The sequence below is a fragment of the Dryobates pubescens genome, chromosome 33 (genome assembly GCF_014839835.1).
Source record: "Dryobates pubescens isolate bDryPub1 chromosome 33, bDryPub1.pri, whole genome shotgun sequence".
In the NCBI taxonomy this organism is placed as follows: Eukaryota; Metazoa; Chordata; class Aves; order Piciformes; family Picidae; genus Dryobates; species Dryobates pubescens.
Window position 1 is genome coordinate 3,172,358 of NC_071644.1, and position 22,602 is coordinate 3,194,959.

The window sequence follows — 22,602 nt, forward strand, 5'->3', positions numbered from 1 at the left end:
TTACGGTTGGAAAAGACCTCTAAGAGCCCTTTGAGAGACCTTCTCCAACCTTAACGATTCTCCGAGTCTGTGACCTCCCGGGAGAGGCGAAGAACGAGCCCGGGGCCGCAGCTGCTGGCCCGGTGCCCCCCGCACCTCCCGCAGCCGGCGGAGCCCCGGCGGGGCGGTCCAGCGCTCCTCTCCCTCCCCCCTCCGTCCCTCCCTCCCTGCTTTCCCCTCCTCTCTCGCTCCCCCCCCAAGCTCCCCCCCCAAGCCCAACCAGCCCCGTCCCGCCCCGATTGTGCAATCGGCGGGGCCGGCGGCACCGCCCGGAGCCCGGCACCGGGGGGAGGGAGGCGGCAGCTCCCCGCCCGCCCCGGCAGCCGCCGGGCACCGCGGGGCTGTAGCTGCCCGCTGCCCGGATCCCATGGGATGTGCCCGCCGTCGCCTGGCCGGTGAGTACCCCCTCGGCTTTGTGTGCGTGTCCTCTTCTCCAGCACCCCCCGGACCTGCCGCTGAGCACCACCAGAGTTTTCTACCTCTTTGCCTTCCCCTCCTGTCCCCCCCGCAACCCCCAGCTCCCGCCCCCGTAATTGATGGCCGGAGGATGAGGGCTTTGCCACGGGCAGAAATCAGTTGCAGATGAGGAGGACTTCATGGGGTGGGGGGGTGGGGGGGAGGAGGAGAGGAGGTGGGGAGTGTGGGGGGGTGTGTGGAGGATCTGCTGTGCAAATCCTTCTGCTATTTCCACCGCTGCTTTAGGGCAAAGAAAATAAAGGAGTGGGCTGTGTGGAGCCGCGCTGCGTGGGTCAGACATCTGCGGGGCAGAGCAGAGCAGAGCCCTCCCCGGCTGCTTTGGGGTTCGGACAAAAGCGCAGAGGAAAGGACGGGAAGGTTTGGTGCATGGATTCACCACAGCTCCTGGGGACGTGTGCTGAAGGAAGGATCTTCCTGACGGCAGAGCAGGAAACTTTTTTGTTAGTCGGAAAGTGCGTGCCGAGGATGGATTTCCATCCTCCCTCTCCTGCAAACGGTTCGGTGCTCACTGGGACATCACAAAGGTTTAGAGCCGAGGTCTCTCTACCTGCTTCTTGAGGCATAACTTCCCACTTGAGCGTGCCTGAGGATTTGGGGCAAGTTCTGTTTGTTACAGACAATAATCTCTGCCTTTTATGCACCGTGGGGGATTTTCTCCTCTTCTCTGAGAGACGTTCCGGGCACGGAACATGCTTCAACTCATTTCCAGGCTGCATTAAAGTTGATCCAGACAATCCCTTATTGCCTCCTAACATTTTCTCTGATGAGGACACCCTTAAGCCCTGCTCCACAGCCCTCTTTTTTTTTCCCTTTGCCTGTGAGATTACCTCCATTCCGTTCCACATTCAGCCTTTGTGAGGTCCTTGTGGATCCGGGCAGCGCACCGTAGCTTTGCCACGCAGGGTTGGTTGTGAGGGTGTTTTGGGGGGGTGGGCAAATCTGCACCTGGAACGAGTGGGAAAGATCCTTGTCATGTGGTGAGGTCCATTTTTGCCCCCCTCCCTAGACGTTTCACATCCTCTTTGCCATGTCCAGCCAGCCCTAAGCGCTGGGCACTTGTGCTTTTGGGAGGCAGGCTCCCGTCGCCTCCCGTTCGCAAACCGCAGGATGGGAAATGGAATTTGCCTCTCAGTAAGAAAAAATCCCAAGTGTTTGCAAACAGCCCTGAGAAGAATCCAGGCTCCTTGGCATGACCTCTGCTGTGCCAGATTCCAGCTTGGGGAGTTTGTGGTCTTGCAAAGGAACAAAACAAAACAAATAGGGCAAAGGAGCAAAGTCTTCCTCGGCGCCCGCTTGGCTTCCCCGCGGCGAGGCAGAGAGTCCAGCTGGAGGGAAGGTTGGGTGCCTGGGAAGCACAGGATTGGGCCCCGGGCCAAAATGCTTTTAAAGTAGCCTTGAAGACCTGCTTGTGTTGGAGTAACTTTGCTGGTGGTGTGTGCTGGCGCTGCCAAGGTCGTGGCGAGTCGGTGTAGCCGTGGGAAACCTGCCCGAGAAGCTCCTGGGCAGTTCTTCCTGCCGGGCTCTGCGCTGCTCCCATTGAAGCGTTAGCAACACCTCCACTGGCTCCTGTATTGTAGGCTGCAGTCACCCCTGGGGCAGGCAGAGCTTGAGGGATTGCTCCATCCTAGGGCCTTGGATCCTCCTCTTTATATTTTGGAGTCTGCTGGGGGGGGAAAAAAAAACAACCAAACCCCCCCAACCAACCTCTCAGGCTCAGAGATCCTCTGTGGCGAAGCAAGGAGCAGAGATCCCACGGATCCAGCAGGGCTTAGGGCAGAGGAACTCCTCAGCCTCAAATCAGACTCTTAAAAACCTGGGTGGCTGCTCAAATGGTGCTCCTGGGGGAGGATTTGGGTTGGAAGGAGGGGTGGTCTGAGCTCTGTGCCTCCCGTTAGCCCTGCAGGAGCCGTGCTTGCCGTTTCCCCCAGACCTTTGTTCCTCGCGCCGCGCTGCCTGGGGAGGGAGCGGGGTGGTGGTGGGGACCAGGCCTTTCCTGGGTGTAAATGAGCTGTGATGGTTGGAGCAGAACAACCCCAACACTCTTTTCTACCAGTTGTGGAGCTGGGCTGCAACCCCCCCCACCCCCCCACCCCCCCCCCCACTGCACGTTGCCAAGACTCCAATCCTTCGGAGCTGCGTTTTGGAAGTGGTGTCAGGATGGGGCCCTCGTGTTGGTCACTCAGAGGAGGCTTTAAGCCTCTTGCTGCTCTGATCTGGAGCTCAGATGCCTTGGCCAGGGAGGAGGAAAGACCAAGCATTCAGCTTGTGGTTTGATTCAGTTGTGGTTGCCGGGCCTGATCCTGCAGATTGAGGAGGGAACGAGTCCCGGTGGTGCGTGAGGTCAGCCCCCAGCACCGTGGGGGTGGCAGTTTGGATGCACCAACTGAGCTGTGAGCTTCCCCCTCCAGAAGCCTTTTCCCCTGCACAGCCAGGGGGGTGTCTGTGCTTTGGTGTTGAAGCTGAGTGCCGTGGGTGCCTGACCCAGATGCTGGGGTTTGTATCCTCAAAACTGGTGCAGAGGAAAGCAGAGATTCAAAGAAGGGGGAAAAAAAAAAGCAGCGCTCGAGTCCGCTGGGTTTGCACCGCAGGGGCCAGGATGTGACCCAAGCAGGGAGTAAAGGGGAGAGGGAACCTGCAGGAAGGATCCTGCACCGCCAGGGAAGGACCCACGGCGTTGGCTGCAAAGCCTGTTCCCCTTCCCTCTTTCCCCCTCTTGCTCCAGCAGCTGGGAACCTGATCCTGCGAGCTCAGCCCCGCTGCGTGGGCCGGGGCTGGACGTTTCCGTGCCAGTTTGGTCACGGATGGCCAGGCAAGGCCTGGAGCCGCGCTTGGCATCCCCGCCGCCTCCCGTGGCCGTCCTGGTGGCCACTACTACGTCCTGGAACTGGTTTTATCTGGTTCCAGTTCTGCCTGTTTGGGGGCAGACGAGCAGTGCCAGATTCTGATCTCATTTGCACCGCTGGAGTCATTCGGAAGAGCCGGTCCCAGGTTACCTCACTCTAAGTGAAAGCAGAGCTGGGGACTGCTGGGAGAAGCCTTCCCCGGGGACATGGCTGCTGCCTGCCTGCCTGCCTGCGGATCCAACCCGTGGGGCCTTTCCCAGAGCCTGGGAGGGTTTTGCCAGCAGCCCCACGAGAGCTCTTTTCACCCAAAAGGGAGGGGAGAGGCTGTGGCTCGGTCAGAAGGGGAGATGGAGCTGCCCCGGTGGCCTCCAAAGCGAGCCGAGCGCTTCGGGGAGACGCCGTTGGCCAGCGCTGCTGGTCGGGCTCTGGGGTCAGTGATCCGTGGTGCAGGAGAAGACAACTCTTTTTCCATGCTGGGTGGGAAACTGCTGCTTGCAGGGGTCAGGGATGGCTTTGGAGAGAGCAGCCCAGCTGGAGAGCAGCAGCTGTTGCCCTCATGTGAGATGTTCAGAGGGCTTTGGGTGCCCTCTTGGGCGCCTGTGGTCCTCCGGCGTGGCTGGAGGTGGCCGTGCTGGGTGGCTCTGCCTGCTCTACCAGCTCCAGGGGAAGCACAGGAGGGAGCTGAGCCTTCTTCAGGTCCAGGCATGTGAGCAGAGCCTCTGGCTGAGAGGCTGCTCACAGCTGGCTTTCAGAATGCCTCCTTCTCATCTTCTCTCAGATACGACCTACCGCTGGGGACCGCTGGAGCCCCAGCGTGGGGCAGGCTGCTCTGTCCTTGGGCAGGGTCTGACCCTCCATCCTCTGCCTTGCCCCAGTTTACTGAGCTACCCCAGCCCTGCTGCTCCCCCAGAACTGCCAGCTGCTGGAGGCTTCTTCTGCAGCTCCCCAACACAGCTGAGCCTTGCTCCCATCCTGCTGCTTTTAGGGGCTGTGGAGCCCCACGGTTCGAGCAGGGGCTTGGGGAATTGGACAACTCTTTGGTTTGGGAAAGACCTCTAAGATCAACCTATCACTGCTGTGTCCCCAGGTGCCATGGCCACGTTTGTTAGAGGCAGTGGCAGGTGGTGTGGGGCCAGGCTGAGCTCTGATGCTTTTGGCTGATGCATTTCCCTGGCCCTGGTTGTTCTTAATGCTGTAGAAACGAAGCAATCAAAATAAATCACCAGAAACCATTTATGTTACTCTTGCCTCCTCCACAGGCCATTAGAGCATCCCTTTTCCAGCAGGGCTCCTTTAGGATCCCATCTAAGCCCTGCCTAAGTCCACAGGTAGCTTTCCAAGGACTTTTATATCAGCAAAGGAGCTTGGGTGGATTTTTTTCCTCTCACCAAATGAGCTGCTGGAGTGCTCTGTGCACCATCACAGAGCCAGGTTTCAGCTCCCAAGGTATCAAAGCAGTTGGAAGGGTGGCCAAAGCAGGGGAAGGGAGAGGGCTTTCAGAAACCTCCTGCTCTGCTTTGCTCTGTTCCTGCTTTACTTCTGTGGGTCACCCAACCATGCTGGGGTGGAAATGAATGTGTGAGGGGAAGGGAAGCTCGAAGGCTCTCCTGAAAGGAGCAGAGGCAGCCAGAAGGACACTGAGAAGTGACACAGCTTTTGCTCCTCTCTCCAAGAGGTTTTGTGCACTTTGAGCATCAAGTCTTCTCCTGTTGCCATTGCTCCTCTCCCAGATTCACAGCTCAGCAGAGCAAGGCTGAAGCTCTCAGCTCAGGAGAGGCTTCTGTGCTTGGTTAAGCTCTCCTCTGGCTTGCTGTCCTGAGGAATCATAGGATCAATAAGGTTGGGAAAGACCTGAGAGCTCAGCAAGTCCAACCTGGCACCCAATACCTCCTGGCAGCTAAACCATGGCTCCAAGGGCCACATCCAAGCCCCTCTTGAACACCTCCAGGGATGGGGACTCCACCACCTCCCTGGGCAGCACATCCCCATGGCCAATCTCTCTTGCTGGGAAGAACTTTCTCCTCCCATCCAGCCTAAACCTCCCCTGGCACAGCTTGAGACTGTGTCCTCTTGTTCTAGTAATGGGGGCCTGAGAGAAGAGACCAACCCCCACCTGTCACCTCTAGACACCTTCAGTGCTGAGTTCTGCTCCCTCTCCCTGGTGAGGAGAATGGTTTGGGTTGGAAGGGACCTTAAAGATCATCCAGTTCCTTACATCCAATCTCAACCTCCCCATTTCTGGTTTTGCTCCATCCCCCCCAGTCCTATCCCTCCCTGACACCCTCAAAAGTCCCTCCCCAGCTTTCTTGGAGCCCCCTGCAGATCCTGGAAGGCTACAATGAGGTCTCCTCAAAGCCTTCTCCTCTCCATGCTGCACAACCCTAACTCTCTCAGTCTGTGCTCACAGCAGAGCAGCTCCAGCCCTCTGCTCCTCCTCGTGGCCCTTCTCTGGACACCTTCCAGCCCCTCCAGATCCTTCCTGGCACAGAGGCTCCAGAACTGGCCCCAGAGCTCCAGCTGTGGTCTCAGCAGAGTGGAGCAGAGGGGCAGAATCCCCTCCCTGGCCCTGCTGGCCACACTTCTCTTGCTGCAGCCTAGGCTCTGCTTGGCTCTCTGGGCTGCAAGTGCTCCCTGCTGGCTCCTGCTGAGCTTCTCCTCCCCCAGCACCTCCAAGTCCTTTTCTTCAGGGCTGCTCACATGTTTCTTTCCAGTTGCCACCAAATCAGCCACTTTCTGTGGCTTTGCTTCCTTTGAGGTGCCCAAACCCCCAGCTGGCTTTTAGCATTCACAGCCACCTGCAAAGCAGATTGCTCCTGGCCACCTCCACGCTCGGGAGCGATCCCAGCCGAGTCCTTGGAGAGCTTTATCTTCTCCAGGCAGCAACCCTCCCACCTTGCCCTGCAGCAGTGTCCTTGGGTGACTCCCCCACCAGGCAGTGATGGCCTGGCCTGGCTCCCACCTTCCCTGCCAGCACCTTCCCATCGAGGAAAGTGCTCTGCAGCGTGTGGGGCAAGGGCTGCTGGCAGCCATCCCTCTCCTCCTGCCCCAGCAGCCTCTTCCCTCGAAGGAGGGCTGGCATTCCAAAGACCTCCCTGTGCTTTCCCACCCTTCTCCACACCCCTCAGCTCACTGCAGCTGGTGCTTCTCCTCTCTCTGCTGCTACAGGCAGGGCAATTGAGGCATGGAGCAGCACAGCTTGGGGGCCTCCTCTTCACCTGTGCTCCAGCTTTCCTCAGCAGAGTGGCACAAACCACTGCTTGGACACAAAGGCAGGACCTGGGCCTGCTGGGGCTCACATCTGACTCCAACTTAGGGGCTCTCTTGGCAGCTTGGTGTGGTGTAGCTTGAGAGCCAGGCTGGCTGGGGAGCCAGCTCCATCAGGCAGGAGAAGGAGGCAGGAGAGGAAAGTGGAGATCCCAGCTCTGCTGGGTGGGAATCCAGCTCCATCAGGCAGGACAGGGAGGCAGGAGAGGAAGGTGGAGATCCCAGCTCTGCTGGGTGGGAATCCAGCTCCATCAGGCAGGAGAGGAAAGTGGAGATCCCAGCTCTGCTGGGTGGGAATCCAGCTCCATCAGGAAGGAGAGGAAGGTGCAGATCCCAGCTCTGCTGGGTGGGAATCCAGCTCCATCAGGCAGGAGAGAAAGTGGAGATCCCAGCTCTGCTGGGTGGGAATCCAGCTCCATCAGGCAGGAGAGAAAGTGGAGATCCCAGCTCTGCTGGGTGGGAATCCAGCTCCATCAGGCAGGAGAGGAAGGTGCAGATCCCAGCTCTGCTGGGTGGGAATCCAGCTCCATCAGGCAGGAGAGGAAGTGGAGATCCCAGCTCTGCTGAGTGGGAATCCAGCTCCATCAGGCAGCAGAGGAAGGTGCAGATCCCAGCTCTGCTGGGTGGGAATCCAGCTCCATCAGGCAGCAGAGGAAGGTGGAGCTCCTAGGAGTCATCCAGACCAGGAGCTGAAACTTTGTGTTGGTCTTGCTGGGATGTCATGCACTGAAGCACAGAACCATTAAAGCTGGGAAAGAGCTCCAAGGTCACCCAGCCCTGCCCTCAGCCCAACCCCAGCATCACCTCCTGTGCCCCTCACCCAGGGGCTTGCATCCCTGCCTCAGGCACCGAGCCCAGGCTGTTTCCCAGCTCCATGCCTCATTTCCCTGCGCTGCAGTCAGGAGCTGCCACCCTTCCTGGGGGGGCACCCCCAGCCTTGGAGCCTTGGCTGAGCAGAGTTTGGAGAGCTCTCCAGGCTTTCTTGTCTCTCAGAACCCCCAGATGCTGCCTGTGTGGCCCTGAGCACAACCTACCTGTGCCTGTGGCTTTTCTGAGCTTGGCAAAAGCTGCAAGATCCTGGATAAGGGAGGAGGGGAGGTGGTGGTGGGGGGGAAGCCTATAAATAGATTCAGCTGCTCAGGAAACGTTCTCCCTGTCCACCTGCAGGCTTGTCTTGGATTATGGGGTAAACTTCCCGCTGGAAAAAGAGGGTAAAACTGATTAGATCTGTTTTATTTCCCTCCAGAAGTGTTTGCTTGCCAAATGGCTGGGAGCAGCTGGGGGCTGGGAGCAGCTGGGGGCTGGGAGCAGCTGGGGGCTGGGAGCAGCTTGGGGGCTGGGAAGGTGGCCTCCGAGGTAGTTCCCCTGATTGTCCTCCTCCGGGCTGCTGCAGCCACCCAGATTTCCCCCAGCTGCTCCCAGCCTTCGGCAGGCACTGGCCTGCCTGTGGGGCTCCTGAGGGAGCCCAGGACCGCTGGGATGGGAGGGAGGAGCGATTCTGGGTGATCCAAACCGTCTGAGTGTGCTACCGGCAGATTGATAGGGTGGAAGGGACCTTAAAGCTCGGCCAGGTCCAACCCCCCTGCCGTGGGCAGGGACACCTCCCACCGGCCCAGCTTGCTCAGGGCCTCATCCAGCCTGGCCTGGAACACCTCCAGGGAGGGGACAGCCACAGCCTCCCTGGGCAGCCTGTGAGACTGGAGCCCAGTGAGGCTGGAGCAGTTCCAGTGTCTCCCCACCCTCACTGCCAACAATTTCTTCCTCATCTCCACTCTCAGTCTCTCCTCTCCCAGCTCAAAGCCCTTGTCCCTCATCCTGGCACTCCCAGCCCTTGTCAAAAGTCCCTCCCCAGCTCTCCCGGAGGCCCTTCAGCTACTGGCAGGCTGCTCTGAGGTCTCCTTGGAGCCTTCTCTTCTCCAGCCCTAACTCTCCCAGCCTGTCCCTGTAGGGGAGGTGCTCCATCCCCTCTGACCATCCTCATGGCCTCCCCTAGTCCCTCACCAACAGCTCCATGTCCTTCAGGGTGCTGAGCACTGCTATCCCCCAAGCCCTGATGCTCAGCCTGGAGCAGCCCCCAGGCCACATCCCCACGGTGTTCCAGCTCAAAGCCGTTGTCCCTCTCGCCCTGGCGCTCCCAGAGTCTCACTGCCCTCACTGTAAAGAGCTCCTGTCCCCGATCTGGGCTCTCTGGGGGCTCAGCCATCAGCAGGACTCCCTCCAGGCTCTCTGAGCCGGGCAGGGAAGCTGAGCTGACCCGGCCGAGAGCCAGCAGCCTGGGACGTTTTGCCCCTTGGCTCCTTGGGGATGGAGACAGCCTGGGCCGGGGCTGTGGGGTGGCTCCGCAGAGGGCTGCGGCTGTGAGCTGCGTTTGGCTCCTTGGGGATGGAGACAGCCTGGGCCGGGGCTGTGGGGCGGCTCCGCAGAGGGCTGCGGCTGTGAGCTGCGTTTGGCTCCTTGGGGATGGAGACAGCCTGGGCCGGGGCTGTGGGGCAGCTCCGCAGAGGGCTGCGGCTGTGAGCTGTGTTTGGCTCCGGAGCCTGGGATGTGCCGGGCTCAAGGGCTGAGCCATTGGAGCTCTCCAATGCGTGCTGGGGGGCTGCTGGAGGAGGAAGCTGCCCTCCGCTTCCCCGCCGGGGGGAGACCCCCGGGGGCTGATGGCTCTGCCGGAACCCAGCTGAACTTTCTGCTTGAGGAGCTTCGGCTAGCGGGGAGCAGGCGGGGGGGGGGGGGGGGGGGGAGGCAAACAACAAGTGCTTTGCTTGCGGAGAAGAGAAAGAAGCCCCTGTGTGCGCGGGGAAGCGCAGGCCAGGGCTGGGGGCAGCGGCGGGGAGCGCACACTTGCTGCTCTCGGGGCTGCAACGTGTAATTTAGCTTGTCACCCAGGAATGTGCTCAATGCCTGCCTCCAGCCGGGGCGGGGAGGGGGTTTGCAAGCCTGCTCGGGTGCCTATTCTTCCTTTTCGCCTTCCTTCCGTCCCTCCCCGGCTGGGGCTGGGGGGCGGATAAAGGCAGCCGGTGCTTTTGTCTCCCCGCCCTGCGGCTGCCCGTCAGATGAATGGGTTTAGCGGCAGCGCTGCTCGCATGATTGGGTTGAGCTCCGGCCGCAGCCTGCCTCCAGCCCCAGCTCCCTCCCGAGCTCGCCTGCGGCAGATGTTTGTGCGAGGTGCTGGTGCAAACCTCCCGGGCTTGTTTAGCCTGGAGAAGGGGAGGCTCAGGGGAGACCTCACTGCTCTCTGCAGCTTGTTGCCTGCTGCTTGCTCCTGGCACAGGGCCTGGGGGCAGTGCTGGGGGGGGCTGCCTGCCCCACAGCTCCTTGGCAAGAGGCAGAGCAGTGTGCCCACCCCTGGGCGGGGGTTTCAGGGAGCCCTCCTGGCCGCGGAGCTCTGGTTCTGGGCTCCTCAGTTCAAGAAGGACATTGAGAGACTTGAAGATGTCCAGTGAAGGGCAACAAAGCTGGGGAGGGGTCTGGAGCACAGCCCTGGGAGGAGAGGCTGAGGGAGCTGGGGTTGCTTAGCCTGGAGCAGAGGAGGCTGAGGGGAGACCTTCTTGCTCTCTCCAACTGCCTGAAGGGAGCTTGGAGCCTGGTGGGGGTTGGTCTCCTCTCCCAGGCACCCAGCAGCAGAACAAGAGGCCACAGTCTCAAGCTGTGCCAGGGGAGGTTCAGGCTGGAGGTGAGGAGAAAGTTCTTCCAGCAAGAGGAATTGCCCAGGGGAATGTGCTGCCCAGGGAGGTGGTGGAGTCCCCATCCCTGGAGGTGTTCAAGAGGGGCTTGGATGTGGCCCTTGGAGCCATGGTTTAGTTGTCAGGAGGTGTTGAGTGCCAGGTTGGACTTGCTGAGCTCTGATCTCTTTTCCACCCTTATTGCTTCTATGGTTCTATGATTGTGTGATTAACTTCCTAGCAATGTGGCCCTCTGGGTTGCAAGGTGTTCTTGGAAGAGGGAAAACCACCGTGGGGATGTGGCCAGGGGGCTGCTGGAGGCTGAGCACCAGGGCTTGGGGGATAGCAGTGCTCAGCCCAGATGCTCAGAGCTGATCCTCCCAGCCTCTGGCGATGGCTCTGCCCTGAGCAGAAACACCGCCAGGCACACCGAGGTCCCAGGGCAGCAGGGCTGTCAGCACAGACACAAATCTTTGTCCCCCTGCTGCGGGGCAGAGACACCTCAGAAGCCTGGAGGGGGAGAGAAGAAACAGCCCCCAGCCAGCCTCCTTTCTGCAGCCCCCAGCCAGCCTCCTTTCTGCAGCCCCCAGCCAGCCACCTCTCTGCAGCCCCCAGCCAGCCTCCTTTCTGCAGCCCCCAGCCAGCCTCCTTTCTGCAGCCCCCAGCCAGCCTCCTTTCTGCAGCCCCCAGCCAGCCACCTCTCTGCAGCCCCCAGCCAGCCTCCTTTCTGCAGCCCCCAGCCAGCCACCTTTCTGCAGTCCCCAGCCAAGCACCTTTCTGCAGCCCCCAGCCAGCCACCTTTCTGCAGCCCCCAGCCAGCCTCCTCTCTGCAGCCCCCATCCAAGCACCTTTCTGCAGCCCCCAGCCAGCCTCCTTTCTGCAGCCCCCAGCCAGCCTCCTCTCTGCAGCCCCCAGCCAGCCTCCTCTCTGCAGCCCCCAGCCAGCCTCCTCTCTGCAGCCCCCAGCCAGCCACCTTTCTGCAGCCCCCAGCCAGCCTCCTTTCTGCAGCCCCCAGCCAGCCTCCTTTCTGCAGCCCCCAGCCAGCCTCCTTTCTGCAGCCCCCAGCCAGCCTCCTTTCTGCAGCCCCCAGCCAGCCACCTCTCTTTGGGCAGAAGGAAATTGCTCTTTAGTCGGGCATGTGGAACTGAACTTGTGTCCTGACTCCCGAGGAATTTCAGCTGCTCCCCAGGGGGCTGTGATTGCTCTTTGGGTCACATCCCAGCTCTGATCTCGGGGCTTGCCTTTGGGAGCAGGATTCCTCAGCAGGGAGCTGCTGGCATTTGAGGAATGAGTGGTGCTGCTTTCAGAAGAGCCAAGCAAAGCAAGAGTGTGTGTGGGGAGCTGCCCCGGGTACTCCTGAGCAGAGCCTGCAGCATTTCCCCTCTGCAATGGAGAAAAAGGGGTGAGGAACTGGCTGGAGGCTGAGCCCAGAGAGGGGTGGTGAATGGTGCCACAGCCAGCTGGCAGCCAGGCACCAGTGGTGTGCCCCAGGGAGCAGTGCTGGGCCCCAGCCTGTTCTTTATCAGTGAGCTGGAGGAGGGCATTGAGTCCATCAGCAGTGAGTTTGCAGCTGACAGCAAGCTGGGGGCAGGAGTTGAGCTGTCAGAGGGCAGCAGAGCTCTGCAGAGGGACCTTGCCAGGCTGGGCAGATGGGCAGAGGCCAAGGGCAGGAGATTGAACACATCCAAGTGCCAGGGGCTGCACTTTGGCCACAGCAACCCCAGGCAGTGCTGCAGGCTGGGGGCAGAGTGGCTGAGAGCAGCCAGGCAGAGAGGGACCTGGGGGGAGTGGTTGAGAGTAGGCTGAACAGGAGCCAGCAGTGTGCCCAGGGGGCCAAGAAGGCCAAGGGCATCCTGGCCTGCAGCAGGAAGAGTGTGGCCAGCAGGAGCAGGGAAGTCCTTGTGCCCTGTGCTCAGCACTGCTGAGGCCACACCTGGAGTCCTGTGTCCAGTTCTGGGCTCCTCAGGTTAGGAAAGAGGTTGAGCTGCTGGAAGGTGTCCAGAGAAGGGCAAGAAAGCTGGGGAGGGGTCTGGAGCACAGCCCTGGGAGGGGCTCACTATGAGGGTGGTGGAGCACTGGGCCAGGTTGCCCAGGGAGGTGGTTTGGGCTCCAACCCTGGAGATATTCAAGGTGATGCTGGACAGGGCTCTGAGCAACCTGATCCAGCTGGGGATGTCCCTGCTGAGTGCAGGGGGAGTTGGACTGGATGAGCTTTGGAGAGCCCTTCCAACCCAGCCCATTCTGTGACTGTGATTCCATGACTGGGAATCTATGATTCTATTCTCTATGATTCTCTGATTCTCTGACTCTGATTCTATGATTCTATCACTCTGTGATTCTCTGACTGTGATTCTATGACTCTGATTCTCTGATTCTGACTCTGGTTCTCTGATTCTCTGACTCTGTGATTCTATGACTGATTCTCTGACTGATTCTCTGATTCTGACTCTGATTCTCTGACTCTGGTTCTCTGATTCTCTGACTCTGTGATTCCCTGACTCTCTGATTCTCTGACTCTATGATTCTCTGATTCTATCATAGAATCAGTCAGGGTTGGAAGGGACCACAAGGAGCATCCAGTTCCAACCCCCCTGCCATGGGCAGGGACACCCCACACTAGATCAGCCTGGCCAGAGCCTCATCCAGCCTGGGCTTAAACACCTCCAGGGCTGGGGCCCCAACCACCTCCCTGGACAACCCATTCCAGGGCTTCACCACTCTCATGGGGAAGAACTTCCTCCTCACCTCCAGCCTGAATCTCCCCACCTCCAGCTTCATTCCACTCCCCCCAGTCCTATCACTCCCTGAGAGCCTGAGCAGTCCCTCCCCAGCCTTCTTGGAGCCCCTTCAGCTCCTGGAAGCCCAGTGTTCTCTGACTCTATGATCCAGATCCAGGAGGTTTGGCTTAGAGCAGGGCTAACAGGGCAAACCCTGCCCCACAGTGACCTTCAGAGCCCCGGGGCCAGAGCTGCTAGGTGCTCAGCAGGCCGTGCAGGTGAGCAGGGTGCTCCTCCAGCTGAGGCTGTGTTGGTGGAGGTGCTGCAGGCAGGCTGAGCAGCCAGGGCACCCCCCGGCTGGGAGTCCCCAGGGCAGGGCTGCCTGGGTCAGCAGCGGCTGATGAACAAGACGATTTTCCTCCCCTCTTCCCAGCCAGTGTGAGAGGGCCGGGCCCAGGAGCCACGGGAACCCACGGGAGGCTTGCCAGTGTGGGCTTTGGAGCCTGCTCTGCCTGAGCAAACAGGAGGGCAGCGATCAATAACGTGGCTCTCAGATGCCTTCGTGGAGCCTGCCTCTCGCTCTGACTCCATCCGAACCCCACACAGGAAAGAATGGCCCTGCTGCTCTGATGCTCTTCCATCTGCCTCCCCCCAGCCATCGGGAGAGGTTGGGGCAGGCAGCTTGGCTCGGGAATCCTGCCTGGGATTCCCCCCCGGGGGGGGTGGGGGTGCTGAGTAACCTCCCCTGCTGGCCACCGTGGAGAGGGAGGATTGTGCCTGGGCTTCCCCTCCTCGTCCTCAGAGGCACCGTGCGCTGGGTTTGGGTGGCTGCAGGCAGATGAAAGCTCTGCTGCCCTCTCCCGTGGGTTTCCAGACCCTGGGTCGAGGTTTCCAGCCCCTGGGTTGAGGTTTGCAGCCCCTGGGTCGAGGCTTCCAGCCCCTGGGTCGAGGTTTCCAGCCCCTGGGTTATGGTTTCCAGCCCCTGGGTTAAGGTTTCCTGTCCTTGGGTCGAGGTTTCCAGCCCCTGGGTTGAGGTTTCCTGTCCTTGGGTTAAGGTTTGCAGCCCCTGGGTTGAGGTTTCCAGCCCCTGGGTCGAGGTTTCCAGCCCCTGGGTTATGGTTTCCAGCCCCTGGGTTAAGGTTTCCTGTCCTTTGGTTAAGGTTTGCAGCCCCTAGGGTGAGGTTTGCAGCCCCTGGGCTGAGCTTTCAAGCCCCTGGGCTGAGGTTTCCACCTCTTGCTGCTGCCTTGCAGCGACACCTGGTGCACATTTCCAAGAGGAGGAAGAGTTCCCTGCCCAGAGGAGGAAGCTCCCTGCCCGGGAATGGTCCTTTTGCTCCAGCAAGGCTTGCAGCAAGGCCACCTTTGGGTTCGAAGGTGGGGAGAAAAAGGAGTCGGGGAAGTGATGGTTGCAAAGCTGGAGCTGAGCTGGCACTGAGAGCTCCCAGGCAGAGCAAACCTCTCCCCTGGGAGGGGATTCTGCCCCTCTGCTGTGCTCTGCAGGGCTGGGGCAGCTCTGGAGCCCTCAGCACAGCCAGGGACCTGATGGAGCAGGGCCAGAGGAGGCCACAGCAGTGCTGGCAGGGCTGGAAGCCCTCTGCTGGGAGGCCAGGCTGGGAGGGTTGGGGTTGGGCAGCCTGGAGAAGGGAAAGCTCCAGGGAGACCTTCTGGTGGCCTTGCAGTGCTACAAGGGCTGAGCAGAAAGCTGGGCAGAGGCTTTTTCTCAGGGCCTGCTGTGCCAGCACAAGGGAGGATGGTTTGGAACTCAAACAGAGAGATTGAGAGTGGAGAGAAGGGAGAAATGTTTGCCCCTGAGGGTGCTGAGAGCCTGGCCCAGGCTGCCCAGCGAGCTGGGAGCTGCCCCATGGCTGGAACCATCCCAGGTCAGGTTCTTTGGGGCTCTGAGCAACCTGCTGTAGTTGCAGCTGTCCCTGCTGGCTGCAGGGGGGGTGGAGTGGATGAGCTTTAAAAGTTCCCTTTCCCACCCAAACCATTCCAGGGTTCTAAGTCTGTTCCTTCCTCAAATAAAAACAGCACTGTGCTCTGCAGCTTCTCCAACCTGGCTCAGCCTGGGGTGCTGACACTTCTGTTTTCCAGACTTCTCCTGGCCCAGCTTCATGTGGGAAACGATGAGCAGCCTGCTGCTTGCTCCTGGCACAGGGCCTGGGGGCAGTGCTGGGGGGGGCTGCCTGCCCCACAGCTCCTTGGCAAGAGGCACAGCAGTGTGCCCACCCCTGGGGGGGGGGGTTTCAGGGAGCCCTCCTGGCCATGGAGCTCTGGTTCTGGGCTCCTCAGTTCAAGAAGGACATTGAGAGACTGGAAGGTGTCCAGAGAAGGGCAACAGAGCTGGGGAGGGGTCTGGAGCACAGCCCTGGGAGGAGAGGCTGAGGGAGCTGGGGTTGCTTAGCCTGCAGAAGAGGAGGCTCAGGGGAGACCTTCTTGCTCTCTGCAACTCCCTGAAGGGAGCTTGGAGCCAGCTGGGGGTTGGGCTCTTCTCCCAGGCAGGCAGCCAGCCCCAGAACAAGAGGCCACAGTCTCAAGCTGTGCCAGGGGAGGTTCAGGCTGGAGGTGAGGACAAAGTTCTTCCCAGGAAGAGAGATTGGCCATGGGAATGTGCTGCCCAGGGAGGTGGTGGAGTCCCCATCCCTGGAGGTGTTCAAGAGGGGCTTGGATGTGGCCCTTGCAGCCATGGTTTAGCTGTCAGGAGGTGCTGGGTGCCAGCTTGGACTTGCTGAGCTCTGAGCTCTTTTCCAACCTCATTGACTCCATGATTCTATTCTATGGAAAGAGTTCAGGGGGCAGAAGTAAACCCTAGGAGCTGTCTGCAGGCCAAATGTGTTTAACCACATTGCTCTCATGAGTTACTTGCACTCTAATCAGTGCAAACTCAAGGGCTAAACTCCTCTGCCTGGCCCAAACCCAGACCTGCAGAGCCCAGGGACCCTCAGCCAGGACCTGTGGAATCCACAGGAGCCAATGCTGGGAGGATTGGGCAGGCAGGGCTGGGAAGGTGGTGCTGTGCTGAGCTGTGATGGTTCCTTTGTCACCAGGGAACAAGAACATTCAGCAGAGCCTCCACCTTATTGCTCTAGAGATCCTAGGGCCAGGGGATGAGGGTGCTGGCTGCCCTGGGATGGAGGATGGGATGGGGAAGCATCTCTGTGCTCTGGGGACAGGCTGAGGGAGCTGGGGGTGTTCAGCCTGGAGAAGAGGAGGCTCTGGGGAGACCTCAGAGCAGCCTGGCAGTACCTGCAGGGGACCTACAGGAAGGCTGGAGAGAGACTGCAGGGACAGGACCAGGGGCAATGGCTTCAAAGCAGAGCAGAGCAGACTGAGATTGGCTGTGAGGAAGAAGTTCTTCACTGTGAGGGTGGTGGAGCACTGGGCCAGGTTGCCCAGGGAGGTGGTTTGGGCTCCAACCCTGGAGATATTCAAGGTGATGCTGGACAGGGCTCTGAGCAACCTGATCCAGCTGGGGATGTCCCTGCTGAGTGCAGGGGGAGTTGGACTGGATGAGCTTTGGAGAGCCCTTCCAACCCAGCCCATTCTGTGACTGTGATTCCATGACTGGGATTCTATGATTCTATTCTCTATGATTCTCTGATTCTCTGACTCTGATTCTATGATTCTATCACTCTGTGATTCTCTGACTGTGATTCTGTGACTCTGATTCTCTGATTCTGACTCTGATTCTCTGATGCTCTGGCTCTGATTCTCTGATTCTCTGATTCTGACTCTGATTCTCTGATGCTCTGACTCTGATTCTCTGGCTCTGTGATTCTGTGACTCTGATTCTCTGATTCTGACTCTGATTCTCTGATGCTCTGACTCTGATTCTCTGACTCTGTGGTTCTATGACTCTGATTCTCTGATTCTGACTCTGATTCTCTGATGCTCTGACTCTGATTCTCTGACTCTGTGATTCTATGACTCTGATTCTCTGATTCTGACTCTGATTCTCTGATGCTCTGGCTCTGATTCTTTGATTCTCTGGCTCTGTGATTCTATGACTCTGATTCTCTGACTGAATCTCTGATTCTGACTCTGATTCTCTGATTCTGACTCTGATTCTCTGATTCTCTGACTCTTATTCTCTGATTCTATCACTAGGATTCTCTGACTGTGATTCTGTGACTCTGATTCTCTGATTCTCTGATTCTGACTCTGATTCTCTGATGCTCTGACTCTGATTCTCTGACTCTGTGGTTCTATAACTCTGATTCTCTGATGCTCTGACTCTGATTCTCTGGCTCTGTGATTCTATGACTCTGATTCTCTGATTCTGACTCTGATTCTCTGATGCTCTGGCTCTGATTCTCTGATTCTCTGGCTCTGTGATTCTATGACTCTGATTCTCTGATTCTGACTCTGATTCTCTGATGCTCTGGCTCTGATTCTCTGATTCTCTGGCTCTGTGATTCTATGACTCTGATTCTCTGACTGAATCTCTGATTCTGACTCTGATTCTCTGACTCTGGTTCTCTGAGTCTATGACCCTGTGATATTCAGGATCACTGATTCCATGGCTCCATGATTCCATGTGAGGACTTCTCTGTGCTGCTGCAGGCTGGAGGGATGGCTCCCAGCTCTCCGAGCTTCCTGCTGATGCTTCTCTCTCTGTCCCCAGCTGCAGGGTCGTGGCAGAGCTGGCCATGATGCTATGGTTTGTGGTTGGAGCCCTGTTGCCAGCGCTGCTCCTGGCTGCACCACCCCCCATAAACAAGCTTGCCCTCTTCCCAGACAAGAGTGCCTGGTGTGAGGCCAAGAACATCACCCAGATCGTGGGGCACAGCGGCTGCGAGTCCAAGTCCATCCAGAACAGGTACAGACCCCGCCAGGGCAGGGCTGGGGCCAGCTGCTTGCCCTCACAGCACATCTGAGCAGTGCTCAGGAGCATCTGGAGGGGTGGGGGGCAAGAAGTGGGGGCCAGGCTCTTTGTGGTGCTGGGCAAGGAGCAATGGATACAAGCTGGAAGCCAGGAGGTTCCACCTCAGCAGGAGGAGAGCAGCCCCAGAGGGGAGCTGAGCAGTGCTCAGCAACAGCCAAAGGCTGGGGGGCAAGAGGCTGGGGCCAGACTCTGCTCAGTGGTGCCCAGGGAGAGCCCAAGGGGCACTGGGCACAGACTGGAAGCCAGGAGGTTCCATCTGAACAGGAGAAGAGCAGCCCCAGAGGGGAGCTGAGCAGTGCTCAGCAAGAGCCAAAGGCTGGGGGGCAAGAGGCTGGGGCCAGATTCTGCTCAGTGGTGCCCAGGGAGAGCCCAAGGGGCACTGGGCACAGACTGGAAGCCAGGAGGTTCCATCTGAACAGGAGAAGAGCAGCCCCAGAGGGGAGCTGAGCAGTGCTCAGCAAGAGCCAAAGGCTGGGGGGCAAGAGGCTGGGGCCAGGCTCTGCTCAGTGGTGCCCAGGGACAGCCCAAGGGGCACTGGGCACAGACTGGAGGAGAAGGTTTGGTGTGAGGGTGCTGGAGGCCTGGAGCAGGCTGCCCAGAGAGGTTGTGGAGTCTCCTGGTGTGGAGACTTTCCAGCCCCATCTGGATGTGACCTGCCCTAGGGGATCCTGCTCTGGCAGAGGGGTTGGAGGTTGTGGAGTCTCCTCCCCTGGAGAGCTTCCATCCCCCCCTGGCCATTGTGCTGCTGGGCAAGCTGCTGTGGGTGCCCTGCTCTAGCAGGGGGTTGGTCTGGAGGAGCTCCAGAGGTCCCTCCCAACCCCCTACCATTCTCTGACTCTGTGATTTGCCACCAGAGTGGCTCTGGGGACTGGCACACGAGCAGCCAGGCACAGCCTCTGGCCAGCTGCCTCCTTGTCTGTCTTGGTGGAAGGTCAAACCTGCCTTCCCTGGGCAGAGCAGGCAGCCCCTGCTGAGCCCTCATCCCTCCTCTTGTCCCTGCAGGGCCTGTCTGGGGCAGTGTTTCAGCTACAGCGTCCCCAACACCTTCCCTCAGTCCACAGAGTCCCTGGTTCACTGTGACTCCTGCATGCCAGCCCAGTCCATGTGGGAAATTGTGAGTATCCTGCTGCCCCCTGCCCAGCCTGCCCCTGGGGCTCACAGCTCCCCTCTGCCCCCACACAAGGGCAAGTCCTCCTCCTGCCCTGAGCTTTCCCCCCTCCTAGGTTCCTGCCAGGGTGTCCCTCAGGTGTCTGGGGATGCCTGGCTGGAAGGGGCTGCAGCAGCAGCACGACTGCAGGCTGCATTTCCCACTCTGCAGAAGCAGCCCTGGCAGTCCCTGCCTTGTCCAGCCCTGTGCTCATCCCCCTGCCTCTTCTCTGCCTTTGTCACCTCCTCCTCCTCCCACCTGGGGGTTTCTGCCTTCTCAGCTGTCCAGATGTCCTTCCCACAGCCCATCTGCCTCAGGCTTCCCTCTTTCATGCCACCACTGACCCTGGCTGGGCCACGAACCCTGCCCTGGGGGGGCAAGCTTGGGCTGCCAGGCAGCTGGGTTCTGCTCTCTGCTCTGCTTTCAGCTCAGTCCTTTGGATAGATGCTTTTGGTCCAAGCTACCTGAGAAGCTCAGCAGCCACCACTGTTCCTGTGCTGGCAGTGCCTGGGAGCAGAGGCCTCCTTGACCTGGAGCATTTCCCTCAGGTCTCTGCAGCTTGTGATGCTGCAAGACATTCCCAGAGGCCTCTTGCCTGGGGAGGTTTGTCTGTAGGGGCAGCCAAGCCATCACTGCTGCCTTAAAACATCCCAGCTCTAAGCCTGCCCTGGGTTGGATGTGGCCAGCAGCTGAAGGGAGGAGATTCTGCTCCTCTGCCCTGCTCTGGTGAGACCTCACCTGCAGCACTGTGCCCAGAATCCTGACACAGCAAGGGGGAATGGTGCTGCTGGAGAGGCTTCAGAGGAAGGTCACAAAGGTGATCAGAGGGCTGCAGCACCTCAGCTATGGGGACAGGCTCAGAGAGTTGGGGCTGTGCAGCCTGGAGGAGAGAAGGCTCCAGGGAGACCTTAGAGCAGCCTTCCAGTACCTGAAGCAGGCTGCAGGAGAGCTGGGGAGGGACTTTTGACAGGGGCTGGGAGTGCCAGGACTGGAAGTGGATCAGGGGAGACTGAGGCTGGAGATGAGGAAGAAATTCTTTTCCAGTGAGAGAGTGGAACAGGTTGCTCAGAGAAGTGGACACCTCCTCCCTGGAAGTGTCTGAGACCAGCCTGGATGAGGCTTTGAGCACCCTGGGCTACTGGGAGGTCTCCCTGCCTGTGGCCTGGGGGGGGGGGGGGGTTGGAACTGGATGATCTTTAAGGTCCCTTCCAACCCAAACCCTTCCCTGATTTTATGCTCTCCAGACTAAAACTCTGAATTCAGTGAGCAGTGAGAGCTCAGAGAGAAAATACTGAGAGGGGGAAATGTCATTCTTTTGATAGAATCAAGAAGGTTGGGAAAGAGCTCAGAGCTCAGCAAGCCCAAGCTGGCACCCAGCACCTCCTGACAGCTAAGCCATGGCTCCAAGGGACACAGCCAAGCCCCACTTGAACACCTCCAGGGATGGGGACTCCACCACCTCCCTGGGCAGCACATTCTCAGGGCCAGTCTCTCTTGCTGGGAAGAACTTTCTCCTCACCTCCAGCCTGAACCTCCCCTGGCACAGCTTGAGACTGTGGCCTCTTGTTCTGGCGCTGGATGCCTGCCTGGCAGAAGAGCCCAACCCCCACCTGGCTCCAAGCTCCCTTCAGGGAGTTGCAGAGAGCAAGAAGGTCTCCCCTGAGCCTCCTCTTCTGCAGGCTAAGCAACCCCAGCTCCCTCAGCCTCTCCTCCCAGGGCTGTGCTCCAGACCCCTCCCCAGCTCTGTTGCCCTTCTCTGGACACCTTCCAGTGTCTCAATGTCCTTCTTGAACCGAGGAGCCCAGAACTGGATCTCCATGGCCAGGAGGGCTCCCTGAAACCCCCCCCAGGGGTGGGCACACTGCTCTGCCTCTTGCCAAGGAGCTGTGGGGCAGGCAGCCCCCCCCAGCACTGCCCCCAGGCCCTGTGCCAGGAGCAAGCAGCAGGCTGCTCATCGTTTCCCACACAAAGCTGGGCACAGGACTCCAGGTGTAGCCTAAGCAGTGCTGAGCACAGGGCTGAAGGACCTCCCTGCTCCTGCTGGCCACACTCTTCCTGATGCTGGGTGACTCTCTGCTGGTCCTCACCCTGCAGGGGGGGGCGGGCAGCGTGTCCTCACTGCGTCCCCTCGCTGTGCCCAGGTGACCCTGGACTGCCCTGGCAACGAGGAGATCCCCAGGGTGGACAAGCTGGTGGAGAAGATCCTGCACTGCAGCTGCCAGGCCTGCGGGAAGGAGCCCAGCCACGAGGGAGCTCTCTTCAACGTCTACCTGAACGCCGAGGAGAACCTGGCCGCCGAGGGGCCCGGCCCCCACCACTATGCCCACCCCCAGCAGGAGCTGGAAGAGCCTCCTGCCCCCGGCCACCACCACCACCACGAGGAGGAGGGCGAGGAGTGACCTGGCCCTTGCGGACTGTGCCCGCGGCGTGGGCAGGGGGGCTGCGTGCCGGGGGGCTGCGTGCCGGGGGGCTGCGTGCCGGGGGGATGTGTGCCGGGGGGATGTGTGCCGGGGGGATGTGTGCCGGGGGGCTGCGTGCCGGGGGGCTGTGTGCCGGGGGGCTGTGTGCCGGGGGGCTGCGTGCCGGGGAGGGGGCTGTGTGCCGGGGGGCTGCGTGCCGGGGGGATGTGTGCCGAGGGGGCTGTGTGCAGGGGGGATGTGTGCCGAGGGGCTGCGTGCCGAGGGGCTGTGTGCCGGGGGGCTTCGTGCCGGGGGGCTGTGTGCCGGGGGGCTGCGTGCCGGGGGGATGTGTGCCGGGGGGATGTGTGCCGGGGGGATGTGTGCCGGGGGGCTGTGTGCCGGGGGGCTGCGTGCCGGGGGGCTGTGTGCCGGGGGGCTGCGTGCCGGGGAGGGGGCTGGGGCCCGGGGAGGGAGGGGGCGAGTGGAGGAGGCTTCCCTGTCTAGTAGCTCCCCTCAGGCTTCGCTCCACCGCCCCGGGGCTGGAGGAACCTTCCGAGGCAGGGGCTGAGGGGCGGCCGTGGGGCGGGAGGGGAGGGCTGCAAACCCACTTGCACGTCGTAGTTGTAATATATTGAGAGGAGCAGGAGCCGGGCTGCCTCCCCCAGCCCTGCTGAGGAGCCCTTGCTGGCTCCTTCTGGGCTCACCCCTGGGCTGGAGGAAGGAGGGCTGCAGCCTCCCCACCGCTCCACACCTCTCTGCTGGCACTAGCAGCATCCTTCCCTCTCCCTGCCTGGGCTCAGTCTGGACACTCTGTTCCTCCTGCCACCACCTGGACCTTCACTCTGCCCCAGCCCCCCCCGGATTTGGTAGCTCTTGGGGAGCCTTTTGGCCCAGGGGCTGCGTGCCTGAGGTGGCTGGAAGCTCGGTGGTGAGAGCCCTCCACCTCGGTGGTCCTCAGAGCCACCACGGAGCTACCCGGGGCTGAGGGAGCTGCATCCTGGTGTGAGGCTTCACATCTTGCGGCCCACAGGGGAGCCCAAGAGCAGGGCTGGCTGCTGGGCTGCTCTGGGTGGGAGCCAGCCCCTCTCCCCCTCTCCCTGCTGCACTTCAATGGTGGTGGAGGGAGAAGGGGGAGCCGAGGGCTGGGATGCTGATGTCCCTTTGCGGGGGAG

General features: G+C 60.2%; 1 protein-coding gene across 1 annotated transcript; it reads left to right on the forward strand.

The window, feature by feature from the left end:
• The first annotated feature begins 278 nt into the window (after positions 1 to 278).
• On the forward strand, positions 279 to 21,478 carry NBL1 (NBL1, DAN family BMP antagonist). The gene is made up of 4 exons (XM_054175909.1): positions 279 to 434; positions 17,624 to 17,818; positions 18,887 to 18,998; positions 21,173 to 21,478. Exons 1-4 carry the CDS (start codon positions 412 to 414, stop codon positions 21,428 to 21,430), a joined length of 588 nt encoding a protein of 195 aa, XP_054031884.1. The 5' UTR covers positions 279 to 411; the 3' UTR covers positions 21,431 to 21,478.
• The last annotated feature ends 1,124 nt before the right edge of the window (positions 21,479 to 22,602 follow it).